This window comes from Apostichopus japonicus, chromosome 17 (genome assembly GCF_037975245.1).
Source record: "Apostichopus japonicus isolate 1M-3 chromosome 17, ASM3797524v1, whole genome shotgun sequence".
NCBI classification, from domain to species: Eukaryota; Metazoa; Echinodermata; class Holothuroidea; order Aspidochirotida; family Stichopodidae; genus Apostichopus; species Apostichopus japonicus.
Window position 1 is genome coordinate 35,444,311 of NC_092577.1, and position 15,016 is coordinate 35,459,326.

Here is a 15,016-nt window from a genome sequence, read left to right on the forward strand (position 1 = left end):
TTTTCAGACATTTAATGCAATAACTCCCAGTTCCAAGGTGTGACAAGGTTGATATTTTTGGAGTAGTTGCAAATGGTATAGGGGAATATTTTCAAATTTAACGGTTATGTGATACAAGGTCACCAAAGGTCAATTAATGATAAAAAACTAGTATTTTTGGGACAACTTGAGAACAAATTGTCCGTTAGGGTTGGGAGTTGCTTCAATGTAATCCAATTGCCGACCCGCATCTGGGTGACCCTTGACCTCAATTTGACCTCTGGTGACCTTTTCGTGTTTTGGGGATTTTTAGTTTCAATGCTATTTTCAGATGTTAAAGGTACCTTCTGATCATAAATGTCAATGGGTTGACCCCCATTTGACCTTCGTGTGCAAAGTTATTTGAGGTCAAAGTTAATTTTCACACATTTAATGCAATAACTCCCAGTGCCAAGGTGTGACAAGGTTGATTTTTTTGGACAAGTTGCAAATGGTATAGGGGAATATTTTCAAACTTAACGGTCATGTGATCCAAGGTCACCAAAGGTCAGCTAATGTTAAAAAAGTAGTATTATGGGGGGAGAAAATGGGCAAAGAAAAAATGTTTGAAATTTTTATATTTTGATGCTATATTCACGTCTCACTGATCAAAAATGTCAACATGTTGACCTCAGGGTGACCTTTGTGTTTTACGTTACATACAAGTTCAAAGTTAATTTTTTGACATTTAATGCAATTAAATCTCAATGCCAAGGTGTGACATGGTTGATATTTTGGGACAAGTTGTGAATGGAGTGGTGGAACATTTTGAAACTTAAAGGTCATGTCATCTGAGGTCACCATTGTTATCATATCTGTTGACACGCTTGTAGGTGTCTTATATTTCTTACACTTTCGACGCCATATTTAGATCTCAAAAGTGCCTTTTGATAAAAAAATCTGATCACATTTTGTGATCACAAAAGTGTTGGCTGTAGTGTTGGTTACTTTATGGGAACATGTAGGACCACAATTACTTGGACTTTTTCAGCCCAATCTTGCTTGATAATATTAATGTATATTGTCATATACCCCAAGCAAGGAACCACAGTGCCCTTGGGCTCTTCTTTCTTGTTTCTTTTGAAAATACTAGCGATATCATAAAAACATTAAATTTTTTTTTTAAAAATATGCTCAAGGGGGGGCGGCTGCCCCCTTTGCCCCCCCCTTAGCTATGCGCCTGGATGTTTCAGTCCTTACATACGAATATCCTTGTTTCCCCCTCTCCTGGGTGAGTTGTTTGGGGACCTAGGGTGAAAGGGACAATGGAGCGGCACAAGTATTTTAAAGGTGAATTCTCTTGAAAATCGGACTTACAGATATGTTTCTTTTCCCTTGGGCTATAACATTTCAAGAGTAAGATTCTGCCTGAAGTAATCTTGGAAGTGTGTCATACTCTATTATACAACACCTAATTATATTCCGGCCATTTGATTGGTCAATTGCTCGTCGATTGCATGCAAAATCCGCTCTATTGCACTCTATGATATAGAACCATGTGTTATACTTTTTTGATAGCACTTTTTTCAATGGTAAGAGAGCAGAGAAACCTGTCTGTTCAAAACAATCTGTTGCATGAGTGCATCTTACATCCAATTATATCCAAATTTGATGGTGTTGTATAAAAAATGGTTTCCATTCGTGCAATAGTGCAAATATTTCATTCGTTGAAAGATGTAATTTGTTCCATTAAACTCGGCTGCGCCTCGTTGAATGGAACATTCCATCTTTCAACTCAGGAAATATTTGCACTACTGCACTCATAACTATTCATTATTTGTATAATAGTCCAATCTACCATGCTACCTCTGCAATGACAGCAGTGGGGATAATCTTGTTTCTTGATCTTCATGTTGGAAAAGTTAACAGACTTTCTCCAGATTTTAAGCAACCATTCTCCCGATAAACTCACAAATTAATTCCAATTCTTGGCAGCGGATTAAGAGAAATTAAGCTGATACTTTTACACACATAAAGCGAACAAAAAAAAAACACAGTGAGATGTACTAATTTAGCAGCAGAAAAAGACAAATTTATTTTAGACTAACAGACAGTTGGAAGTAACGATAAACCCAAAGAAAAGAATAACATAATAATCCTTCATGTTCTCAAGCCACAGCTCAAACACTGCCCTGAAAGAGAAACAAACTAATAGATATTCAGTAACAAATTTGTTATTAAACTGACCAATTTACACTAGCATGATAATTTGCATTTAAAGAGAAGGAGGTTGTTTCTTTCTTTTCTAGACATGCCAAAGAGAGAAATATAAAATACATATTTCATTTTTCTCCAGCTTGTTACCAGCAGTAGAACCCTCGGACACTCGTATAAATTCTGTATCGTGGCTGGGGGGTGTTAACTTGAACCATGTCCAATACCAATATCAGATGCAATCTTAGACCCAAAAGTAACCTCGATAATACTGGACAATTACGAATTGATTAGTAATATTAACATTTTCGAAAATTTAATATTTTTACTGTTAAGTGAACTGACTAAAAGACACCTATGACCCTTCCAAAAGGTAATATTACCTATGTACAAATTATCTTAATGAAAACTGGAGACTAAATTGATCAAGAATTCCCAAAATGGAGTATGAATGTTATATTAGACAATTTTTTCTGTAATATTTTGTCACAAAATCAAAATGTCAAGTTTTCTTTCTCAAACATTGCTCTCTCGTTCTATATGATAGATATCAAAGAGGTGACTTTGTGAGAGCGTGAAACTTTTTTTTCAAAAGATTTCTTCAAAAATATGTGAAACCTGACTTAAAAATTAAAAAAAATCTTATTCTTTTAGCATAAAAGTGTTGTTTAACATGCATGTAAAGTGGTTATACTACTACTCATTAACATAAAAATATGGCATTCAAAAAACATGTCATTAACATAAAAAAGCACATCATTAACATAAACGGGTGATTTATAATGATCATTCATATAAAAATGTCATTAACACAAAACACATAAGGTTATATAAATTATCATTAACAAAAACATGCCATTTCATATTAATGTGACCATCAACGTACACATTAAACAACCAAACACACCCATAACATAATCATAAACCACTGAATTCATGGATGAACACAAGAAGGATTTATTTTACATGAAACATCAAAATGTATTTAGTTAATTAATGTAGGATAAAACAATTAACTCAGAAGCTTGAATTACCTATGAATAGGACCTCCACTTCCATTAAAAACTTGTTTCAAAGGAATAGTAAATATGACAGGGTTTTTCCCCTTCTCATTCCTAAAGCTTTGCTAAATTGAAACATAAAAATAATTTGTATTATAATTGCATACAATTTCATAACCATGTCAGGTGCAACAGAAAATGCTCATTAAAATACAGACCAATGGGTTAGTTGGACCTAGGTATCGCTAACATGCTTCTGCATATAACCTTTGACCTGCTTAGCATAAAATAAAATCAATCAAACTGATTGATAGCAAAAAACAAAATCTTCCATTTCGTAATTTTCTAGCCACGAACCCATGCACGCAACAAACACAATACTCTGCCTTTCATTTTATAAAAAGTTATCGCTCTTTTCATTGTAATTGCAAGTTATAAATTCCTGTAAGAGTACAGCCATTAAGTCAGTATTTAAGTTCTGAAAGGAATCACCTTACTTTTGCCTGTGAATCAAATCACACTCTCTCCCATATGATGCACTTTCATTTTTTTGGTCTTTTTGATTTTCTTACGGATTAAGAGATAGCAAAGAGGAAAAATAACAGACAAAAAATGGAGAGAGCAAACGAAAAAACAGAGACACCACCTACCAGAAGAAGAAACTTTGACAGCAGAACAGATAGTATTATCTTTCTACATTTATAGAGCATCAAACACTTTTTAAGAAGAAAAACTTAACTGCTTACTATTCTACCAGAAAAAACCATCATGGGAGTTTCCCCTCCCTTTGTTCAATTGATAATCATATTTTACATTTTTCCCCTTTCATTCCAAATTTGGTCCCAGACTTTTGATGTGAAAATCCCATAGGCTTGGTGAAAATGCTTATACGGAAAGTCTATAAAGTATTTTGTCGGTTGGAGTAACTTTCACCACATGACGAATATCAATCAGTCACACCATCGAAGTTCCATCTTAGTCGCTAAGCAGTGCTTAACTCTTCACTTTCTTTCTCTTTAATCTAACTTAAACAAACAATGTGAAACCAGAAATGTCAGTTTCTACCTAAATAACACCCCCCCCTTCCCCCCACCCGGTACATCTCAACAGGATCTGTATATCCTTACTAATCTTGATTGAAGTTTGAGTCATGTCTAAATATAAATTGCATTGCCAGTAGCCAGCCAGCAAGCAAACCACTGGACTGATCTGTTTCGGCAAGAAGGCGGCTTACATCATCATCATCATTTTAATTCTGCGTTTTGCATTGATTTGGACGCAATATGATGGCGACTTGTTATTCAGACCAAAAACCCCCCAAAAACAAGAATAATAAGATAACATACCTCAGCATGCCAACTTTCCCCAGTTACTGCTAGCTTACCAGGCAATCACCATTTTATGTGCTCATCTCGGGCGGAGTGTATAGCCTAGTGGTTAACGCCGGCGTCTCCCAGTCATGAGATCCCCGGTTCGATTCCCCGCCGACAGCAATGTGTGTCGTCTGGCAAGGGTGTTGTTCAATAACAACTTCCTGACATGGACGTTAAATGGATGTGTGCCGAGAGATTGGCTTCGGTCAGCTTGCGAGTTTACAAGCCTCCATGGCTTCTTTCGCGAGTTCCTGCTTGCGGGAAGATCACATATACATACATACATACATACATCTCCCAGCAATATATGATTTCTAATCCCCCCCCCCCCCTTAAATGCTGATCAGAAATGGGCTGCCCAGCCTGCAGAGATGTCTTTACTTGCCTTAGGAATGTGTAAAATCTCCAAATTGTTTTTTTTTGGGGGGGGGGGGAAATAACTGTAACAATTGCTTATCCCATTTAATATTACCACGACAATTACTTTTTACCTAGCATTTGCATTATTGCAGAGACGATGTGTAACCACAAAACTGTTTTAATGTTATGTTAATGTTTGTTACAAAATCTCACCAAAAAAAGTTAAACCAATAAATATATATTTCGAAAGTATGCAGATGACACAATAAGACATCACTTTCAGTTTGTGGGAGACAACGACTTTCTCTGTGGGACTGAACAGCTAATTACTCGCTAATTGAGAGGGGCTAATTAGCTAATTATTCGCTAATAGAGAGGGGTTAATTAGCTAATTATTCGCTAATAGAGAGAGGCAAAACAGACATAACCAGATAGATCTGTTACTTTGATGTAAGGATGTCCAATTATGCCAAACCAATCATAAAATGGAGCTTTATCATTTCCCAAACTCGTTCACTGATAGCCTGTATGTCATTAACTTTCAGCCATCACTCCCTTTTATTTAAATTTTCCCTAAAACTTTTTTTTTCTTCTATATGCATTTACCCCAAAACACAGTTTATGACAAAACTAAACTACATTTTCCACAAGTCTTACAGAAATGAACAACTCTTGTTATCCCTCCCCCACAAAAAAAAAACCCAGAAAATGCAATAGAACCAAAGAAAGATAAAACCCATTGATGGAAGAAAAGGATGAAGATATAACCAGGATACTTAAAAACCCTTTATGCAAAATGGAGAAGAAAAAGTCCCAATATCAAAAACATTTCTTTCCCCAGAAATAAAATAGAATAAAATAAATGACGTCCCACATTCGAAAAAGAAAACAAAAAAATTGTCTAACTGGAAATTGTAAATATCGTCAAAAGCTGTTGTTGTGTCATTTACTTCTTCTTTCCCTTCGATCTCGTTCTCATGCCGCCATTTTGTGGTGAGTCATGGTTGACAACTTTGCCTATGAAAAGATAAAAAAGAGAAAACATTTAGTTCTTTGTAGATAGAAAAAAAAAAAAAAAAAAAAAAAATAAGAAAGACTTCACGTTTGATTTTAAAGATATTCATTCCCCTTTAAATATTGATTACAGTCTGAGATGATACCTGGATATAAAACAATTATCAGTTACTCAGTACAGGTAATTTTGTTTAAATACTAAACACACAACAAGACATTGGTGAAGTGGTTAGTGTGTCCGTCCCAAAGCTTCTCCATTCCTGGTTCAGAACCCTCCATGATGTGTTGAGTAGTGTCTTCAGTGGATTTAGTAGTTCTGGTTTGTGAACTGGGAAATGGGGTTTTGAAACATCTTACTGGAAAAACAAACACTGTAAATAATCCAACCTACTTGATGTATAAAGGTTGAAGACTTTTACCACCCACACACAATGCAGTCCCCTCCTTATCCCTCCCCATCCATACCCCTCCCCATCCATACCCCTCCCCATCCTTACCCCTCCCCATCATTATCCCTCCCCATCCTTACCCCTTCCCTCCTTACCCCTCCTCCTCCCCATCATTACCCCCTCCTTCTTCTCCCCATCATTACCCCTCCCCATCCTAACCCCTCACCATCCTTACCCCTCCCCCTTCTTACCTTCTTCCTTCTTTGCCTTCTCCTTCTTAGGGCTCGTTGGGGTGCTGTGAAGGCCTTTGCTCTTTTTAGTGGTGATGGTATGGTTGGCACTCTGTTCCTTTTGTCGTTTGATTTGGAATGTGAGGAAATCAAATAAGACCCACCCTTGGAAAAGGCACACCGCAGCTAGAATGACGATTCTGAGAAAAAGCAAAACCAGGAAAGAATAGCATAATTATTAAGATACATGTTACTTTCAGGGAAATAATCACCATGGTTACATTCTGTTTAGCAGTTTCCTGGGTTTATACATTGTATTTCTCAGTAGGCTTCAGTGTGGACAAAAGCGCTACGAATCTTTGCATTTTGCCACACGATCAATTTCAACGTCCATACTCATATGTATGATGTACTCTTACTGATAACTTTGCACTTTTACTCCTTACTGATGGTTTCATACTGCTACTCATACTCGTAGTTTTTTACTTAGGTGTCTCGAGTCTTGGGCTTACTACCTTCCAGCTCCCCCCCAACACACACTACCAAAACACAAAACACTTGCCGTTAGTTAATCAGAAGATAGGGGCTATATTAATTCCATTCCATAATATTGATATTGTGCCTCACCTGAAGAAAGCAGTATTAAAGTTTCCAGCTGCAAGATCAAATTCTTGGTTTGGAAGCCTTCCCAGACCAAACCAGACGGTGTGAACAGTGAGAATAACGATACAGGCTCGAGCAGCGAGGAAAAAGACAAACCACAACTTGAAGCTGCACAAGAAAATCAAATCATATCTTTACAAATTAGCATGATGAGGAACACGGGTAGCATTTAGGTTAAATCTCACCAATGACAGGAGCACAAGTGAGGGAAAATCATAAGGATGGAGGAGATGTTACCAGAATTTTTCATCTCATAGGGTCAAAGTTCCTTCCAACAGAGCTGACAGTTAATTTTAATGATGCTAATGAAACATTAAACCTTAAAGTATCGAACAAGATAACAGAATGGCCTCTACATCACAAATAAAATAAATCCCAAGGCACGACAGACCATACCACTTACTTTGGAATACATGCAAACATTATACATGTTGTCAGCTTTATATAGTTGGCCCTGTTATACATGTTATATATGATGTCCATGTTATATATGTTGTCCATGTTATATATGTCGTCCATGTTATATATTTTCAATGTTATATATATTGTCCGTGTTGTCCATGTTATATGTTGTCCATGTTAAATATGTTTTCCATTTTATATATGTTGTGTTTTCCATGGTATATATGTTGTCCATGTTATATATGATGTCCATGTTATATATGTTGTCCATGTTATATATGTTGTCCATGTTATATATGTTGTCCATGTTATATATGTTGTATGTATTGTCCATGTAATATATGTTGTCCATGTTGTATGTATTGTCCATGTAATATATGTTGTCCATGTTATATATGTTGTATGTATTGTCCATGTAATATATGTTGTCCATGTTGTATGTATTGTCCATGTAATATATGTTGTCCATGTTATATATGATGTCCATGTTATATATGTTGTCCATGTTATATATGTTGTCCAAGTTATATATGTTGTCCATGTTATATATGTTGTCCATGTTATATATGTTGTCCATGTTATATATGTTGTCCATGTTATATATGTTGTCCATGTTATATATGTTGTATGTATTGTCCATGTAATATATGTTGTCCATGTTGTATGTATTGTCCATGTAATATATGTTGTCCATGTTATATATGTTGTCCATGTTATATATATTGTCCATGTTGTATGTTTTGTCCATGTTATATGTTGTCCATGTTATATGTTGTCCATGTTATATATGTTGTCCATGTTGTATGTTTTGTCCATGTTATATATGCTGTCCAAGAAAACCAGAAAGAGAACAAGGCAAGGAAATAAATGGGGAACATAAAAGGTCCTGAAAAGAAGGAATTGTATATGAGCAACGTACCATGGCTTGGAAATGTCTAAATAATCGCTGAAGTATAAAATTCTGGCAAGGTGAAAGGTCATTTCTGCCAAATAATGAAGAACAAGGCACAAGATGGCTAGCCTCGTCAAACTGGAAAGGAGAAAACAAAAACATAGTTGTATTAGATATAATCTCACTAGCGATGTATTTTAAAACAAATAAACACACTCTAAATACCTAAACTTTGATCCAAACAAAAGGTAGTGTAGATTGAAAAAGCACGAGGAAGCTTTAAATCCTTACATTTCTATATTTTTTGGGCCGTGCTGATAGATAGCCCACTGTTCACACTTGTAAATGTGTTTTTCTTTATCCCAGATTACGGTAATGTAAAGTTTAAAGGCAATAGTTAACGTATGAGATAATTATGAACAATTATAATTCAAATCATTAGTTATCAGTTATTATAAGCAAAACTTAAAGAAACACAATCTCCCCGGTTTCCTTATTATAATTTGCTGCTTGCTGTAAAGTGGCATGGAGTTATAGGTTCAAATGACAAACTTTTACATGGAAGCAAGGAAACGGAACTGCAAGATGTTTTATGATGCCATTTATTTTTATTCCTAAACAAGGGCAGGGATGTGCTCAGGAATATTTGAGTGCCAGGCAGATTGTGCGGTAGTGTGATCCACACCCTGGGAGAGGGATCCCATGGGTGGGGTACCCCCTCCCCACTGGACAAATTTTGCACATGAAGTATGCTTAGGTGGTGCTATTTTTCCTATTCTGTGCCATGTATTCTCCCAGATTTTGGTTATGGTAAAATTTGTTAAATTATTAAAAAAAAGTGCCAGGCGGAAGTTTAAAATACTGTTTGTTCTGGGTGGCATTCCGCCCGGTGCCGCCCATTGTGAGCACATCCCTGCAAGGGGTATAACTGATCACCAGTGAAGGGCAGTGCTTATCAAGGTGGGATGTGAGGAGAGGCCCAGGAGTAGGTGTGGTGGAGGGAGGGGCAGTAGGTAGCTGATATTTGTACTCACTTTACAACATATGCTGATACTATGAAGGCCAAATAAAAGGCGGCAAATTTTATGCGGTCATCCATCTCCTCCTGTGGACAAAACAGGACAGGAAAGAGAAAATTAATCTTGTATGAAAAACAAAAGAAATGACTTTCACACTCGCAATAATCGTTTGAAGAATAACAAATTCCTAATCTCACTAATCCTATTAAGAAGGTCAAATCTTGATCAAGCTTCTTAATCTTCACCATTCAAGATCAAAAAGGAAAAGAATGGTTAACTGCACTATGTTTTATTACAGTTATCCCTGAATTTTTAATCCTCGTAGCTGGTTTATTCACTCAAAGATAGCTATATAGTACAACTGTACTTACATTAAATCCCTGTAGCTGTGTATTCATTTAAAGATAGCTATATAGTATAGTGTTGTGCTTTAATTTACTCCCTGTAGCTGTGTATTCAATTTACAGGTACAGCTATAAAGAAGGGTTGTACATTACTTAAACCCAATAGCTGTGTATTCACTGAAAAACAGAGCTATAAAGTAGAGTATTTTGAAATAAGCTGTGGTGTCACTTGGCCTTTTAATTTCAGACCTGTAGGTTGTGATATTCGGTTACAGTATATAAAACATCTAAATTTCAATGGCACAACATTGACGTTTTGCCAATCTTACCCGTTTGATCTTTTGGAAGTAAAGTTCAGGAAAAGAATGAAGCCAATATGCAATCTGTAGAGAAATTGGAAAACAAATTAATTTAAAAGTAGTAACTGAAAGTTGCCAAGAAAGAAAATCAGAAACAAAAGAATAGTAGCGACTGAAAGTCGCAAGAAAAAATGTAACATTGTTAAATTTAGGACACGTCCACAACTCTAGGTCAGCTGGGTATTCTGCAACTAGTGACTTGCGTTTGATTATGCCGAAAGTAAACAGACCGACACGGAACGAAATTGATACCTTTCCAACTAATAGCCCCACCGGTACTTAGGGTCCACCTGTAGGCAGAATGCCAGACATTTATAACATCATCGTCCAAGTTAGCCAAGGACATTAAAAAAAACTGGTGACTAGCGCTGAACTTTGTCCTTATATGTTAGTCATTTACTGGGTGACAAAAATTGTTTGTCAATAATCAAGTATGAAATAATGTTGAGTGCTGTATGTGAAGAGAGTCAATATTTATATTGAAAAAAATCTTTCAGTTAGTACAGTGTCTCTCTTGAGCTGTTAAACATCCATACTAGGTAAAATGATAGAGGGCCTCGCCTCCATTGTGAAATACATCTGGTTGACAAGATTTAATTACAATTATTTCTCAGGATGTATAATTTGTGGAATACCTTTTGTCCCAAAATGCATATTAGGTTGGGTTGAGTTGAGGGGGAGAGGGGGGAGTAGAGGGGTAGGGGTTGCTGGCACCTGGACTCACCTGAGTTATGAAGTAGAACTTAAGTCTAAACGAGAGCAGGGCATGAGGATAGCCATCCCAGAGGTGAGATAAATTGTTTAAATATCCTTCCTGGGGTAAAAAGAGGAAAGTAAAATGCAAATATTAGAATGTAAAGTTCTATTCTTTATACACCACTAACAGCTTAGGCAGAATTATTATGAAACTATTGACTGAAATTTAAACAACCGCCAATATTCAAGGCACTGCTAGAGACCCCCACTCACAACTGAGAGATAAACTTTGATTTTAGGGAACCAGCTAGCTACTATCAATGCTAGGAGATGAGGCATGTCATTATAACAAACAGGATATACTATGATGGTGGATAAATTAGAAATTGATACTGTAGTACTTAACACAATGAACAAAATTTTTTGGTACTTATCATAAAATTAGAAAGTTGGAAAATGGAAAGACATTTCAATTTAGCTATGTCAACATTTAACAGGAAATAGGTTTGGAAAATTGGCCATTTGGCAGCGACCTGTGACTCCTGAAAATATCAACAAAAGTATTGGCTAACAGTTCAACAAAAGAGTGTGTCAACTGCTAAACTGAGGGATGTTGATGTGTTCCCCCCCCAGATGTCATCACCCTTAGGGAAAATTTTGTCCATAAATCCTTTCCTGACAAGGAGAACTCAAAATTTACTTCCTGAAACATAATTTGAGAACCTGCAGTTGTGTTGGTTAATTCATAAAACTGCCATTATCAGGGAATAATGCTCTAAAGGCTTTTTTTTTTCCCTCACAGAAAAATATTTTTCCTATGCATAAAACTGCTATACATCTTTGCACTTTCCCATGGATTGCTTTATAAAGTCATATTTGATTGCACCCCAAGGTGGGTATCACATTATTTGTTTTAATGTTAGTTGATGCAAGTAGGAGGTGGGGGAGGGGGGGGGGGGAGTTGATGGTGCGAATGACTTACCTTGATCATAATATCCACGGCCCACAGTATAGAGAAGATGTAAAATACGATTAGTTGTCCCGACTCGTTGAATTTGGAATGTTTGGTTTTGGAGAGATGTAGTTTCCTGTTCAGTTTCTGTTGGGTTCAATAAAATGGAAAGAGGTGGTACCGTAGGTTAGGAATACTGGTCTACAAAAGGCTACGGTTAACGCGATATTCTGGTGGCGGGAGAACAAATTGTGTTCAAACTAGTAGATGAAATAACAGAATTTCAATATCTTCTCCATAACTCAAGAAATGGTCGGTTTAATGCATCCTAAAACCTTACCTTTAATCCTGTGGGGTGGGGTTGGGTGTAAAGATGGCTGAAAAGTGCGATTAGGGGATATTTTAGTGGTCAGAACATCATATGGCTTTAAAATGTTAGCTAAGCACTGGTACCTAATTGGATGAACAGCAAGGTAGAGAAGGAGAATTGATGAATTTTGGATTTCAAACTTTGAAAAGTAACAAAACTGTGTGACTTACATCGAGCAAATACTCCTGCACCACTGCATGGAGCACGACAGCGATCAGTAGGTAGAAAAAGACAGAACAGATATCTTTAGGTCCGCTATGGTATGATGTCACCTCTTCCACATCTTCATCTGCTGTGATAGACAAAATTGCAAAGATTATGAAGACAATAACCATTCGATCATTATTTTATATGTATATGTCTATATATATATATATTTGTAGGTTTTAATAAGAGTTGAATCACCATTTAACAATCACTCTCAAAGTTAACTGTATTTTCCTTCGCTGAAAGGTCTTAGCCGACAGTCAAATTAAACTCCACTGGTTTGACGGCTTTCCTATTAAATGTAGATTCCTTTTTGGTTTACAGAAAGGGAAACCTATTGAGTAACTATTACTGACCGAAAATTTGAGGGGGACAGCTATATAACGCGGAACGCAAAGTCGGTAACGGTTAGATCCGTCCAACACAGCAGCATCCAGAAATGTTTCATTCAAAGACAAGGTGAATTAATCGGGTCACACATCAGGAGTTCATGCATGCCAAGTTCTTCAAACATGACACTTCACACTCATAGCTTTGATTATAAATGCTACCCAAAAAATAATACTAAATACATGACACCAAAATGTTGGAATGGATTTATAGAACTCTTTTGTCATGGAAAAGCAGTAGACAAATATTTGTAAAACTTTCAACAAATATATTACTTAACAGGCCAGGATGAAGTCACTCACTCTACTCTTGCCAGATACAATAATAGCCTATTACCAAAAAAAAAAAAAAAAAGTACATATGGCATTCTCTGCATTATCATTTGCTATAGCCACGAGCATTCAACCAAATTATTCAGAGAACTTTTTTCTTAGGTCTTTTTAGTTCAGGGTTGGCATGATCTGAATTCATTAGGCTTACCCTCTTCCGATGTATCTCCTTCAGTTGACACATTTGTGGTCACATTATACTGCATAGTAACAAACACAGATGATAATGGACTGGTGACCTATTAGGTTAAAAAAAGCAAGTTCCAAATTAATAATACTAAACACTCTCCTCCTCAAGTGTAAGTCATCCATCCCATACTTATTATTTGCCTCCACTAGCAAGCAAACAAATTTACTTTAATAGATGCTAACAACCATGTTCAAGGAAATAAAATGAAAGTGTTGTTCATAGATTATCACATATTAATAAAAACATGGTATATTTTTACTCTACCCTTTAGAAGGGAGCAAATATAGAAATCTGATCTGATCTTTACTAAATATATATTAATATATTCTGTATTAATAAGCCATAACAAAATATGATCATACTAATTAGAAAGCCTATAACTGTTTCTCACTCATGCTTTCAATTTTACCACTCAATCACTGGTGCTGATTTTACCCTTTTAGCTACTGAGGAGTCCTTAATGGTTGGAAATGATACTTTTATGGAACATTATAGACACTTGAACTTAGCAATTCTTCACTGCAGACCTAGTTTGTGGCATAGAAAATTTGCTTACCAGTCAAAACGTCCCTTTACCGGGGACGTTTTGACTCACGGGGACGTTTTGACTGCGGGGACGTTTTGGTAAAAAGCGGGGACGTTTTGGTCTTAAAAAAGCGGGGACGTTTTGGTAAAGGGACGTTTTGACTGGATACCGAAAATTTAAGCAAGGTTGCAACATGGTATAAATATGTTTATCTGTAATTCAACTATTACATTTTGAGGAAAATCGAAAATGTCCTGATTGCCTTATACCTCAAACATGATCCAGCACCCCCCCCCCCCCCTTCCATCCAAAGAAAAAAGGAATGCCACGACCAAGAAGGGATTGTCAGTTTCACAGTTTAGACTAGAGGTGACATTGAATAATGTTGTGAATTTTTTAGGCATTTTATCAACAGTTAGGCTGGCAGCTTTGCAGTAAACATCATCTAAACTTATAACTTAAATTGAGCAGTATGGCCTAGCCTAGCTCATACAGTGAAGGCTTAGCCTAACATTAGAGTAGACCTAGGAAAGATAGGCTAGGCGACTGGTCTATGCTAACCCGAAGACAGGGTTAGGTAAGCGTATCGTTAGGCCATTTCTGTACGTATGTAACACCTGGTAGAATTCATTCAAAGCAGATGAAAAAGAAGGTCTGTCTCACTCTGAGTTTGACAGCTCCCAGGGCTAGGGCCCGAGGTTAGGCTTTACATTTGGCTACTGAGTGTTTTACCATTTACAGGCTAGGCTATGCAAGTTTTAGTACCTGAAACATCAGGCCCACCAAAATCAACATAGCAAGGCATGACACGATATCAGCGTGATTCTGGATAACGAATTCATGACTGAAAATTGGTGGGTTCTTGGATGTCGCTCCACGTCTCCGAACAGGCGGCATTTTTCTACCGAAAACTGTTGCAGTCAATAGCTGAAAAATTATAATGCTAACGTATGTTTAATGTAAGGTCTCTTCACACGTACACAACACACGAGAATTTCTACAACGTATGGACTGTACTGTACTTCTGCTACGCTGATCCTGGAACAAATGATGAAACTAATGATATATGTAGTACGTAAAAAACTAGAGTAAGTAAGTAAGTAGAATCAATTGTGAAGCTCAAATTGTAAAATTTTAT

General features: G+C 36.6%; 1 protein-coding gene and 1 long non-coding RNA gene across 3 annotated transcripts; one reads left to right on the forward strand and one right to left on the reverse strand.

Annotated features, from left to right (window-relative positions):
• Nucleotides 1-1,095: 1,095 nt before the first annotated feature.
• Nucleotides 1,096-5,608, forward strand: LOC139954910 (uncharacterized). Its single transcript, XR_011788232.1, has 2 exons — nucleotides 1,096-5,285; nucleotides 5,319-5,608. It is a non-coding gene; the product is annotated as an uncharacterized lncRNA (long non-coding RNA).
• LOC139954909 (translocating chain-associated membrane protein 1-like 1) lies at nucleotides 4,974-14,908 on the reverse strand. Of its 2 annotated transcripts, none has more exons than XM_071954898.1 (11): nucleotides 14,644-14,908; nucleotides 13,314-13,401; nucleotides 12,407-12,525; nucleotides 11,897-12,013; nucleotides 10,943-11,032; nucleotides 10,189-10,242; nucleotides 9,531-9,601; nucleotides 8,524-8,634; nucleotides 7,167-7,310; nucleotides 6,561-6,739; nucleotides 4,974-5,923 (listed from the first exon to the last, which is right to left on the reverse strand). In XM_071954898.1, the coding sequence occupies exons 1-11, from the start codon at nucleotides 14,773-14,775 to the stop codon at nucleotides 5,853-5,855; spliced, it is 1,176 nt and encodes a 391-aa protein (XP_071810999.1). In that variant the 5' UTR covers nucleotides 14,776-14,908; the 3' UTR covers nucleotides 4,974-5,852. The 2 variants fall into 2 exon arrangements, with proteins under 2 accessions (XP_071810999.1, XP_071810998.1); XM_071954897.1 differs by having other exon boundaries at nucleotides 12,407-12,528; nucleotides 14,644-14,907.
• Between the last annotated feature and the right edge of the window lie 108 nt (nucleotides 14,909-15,016).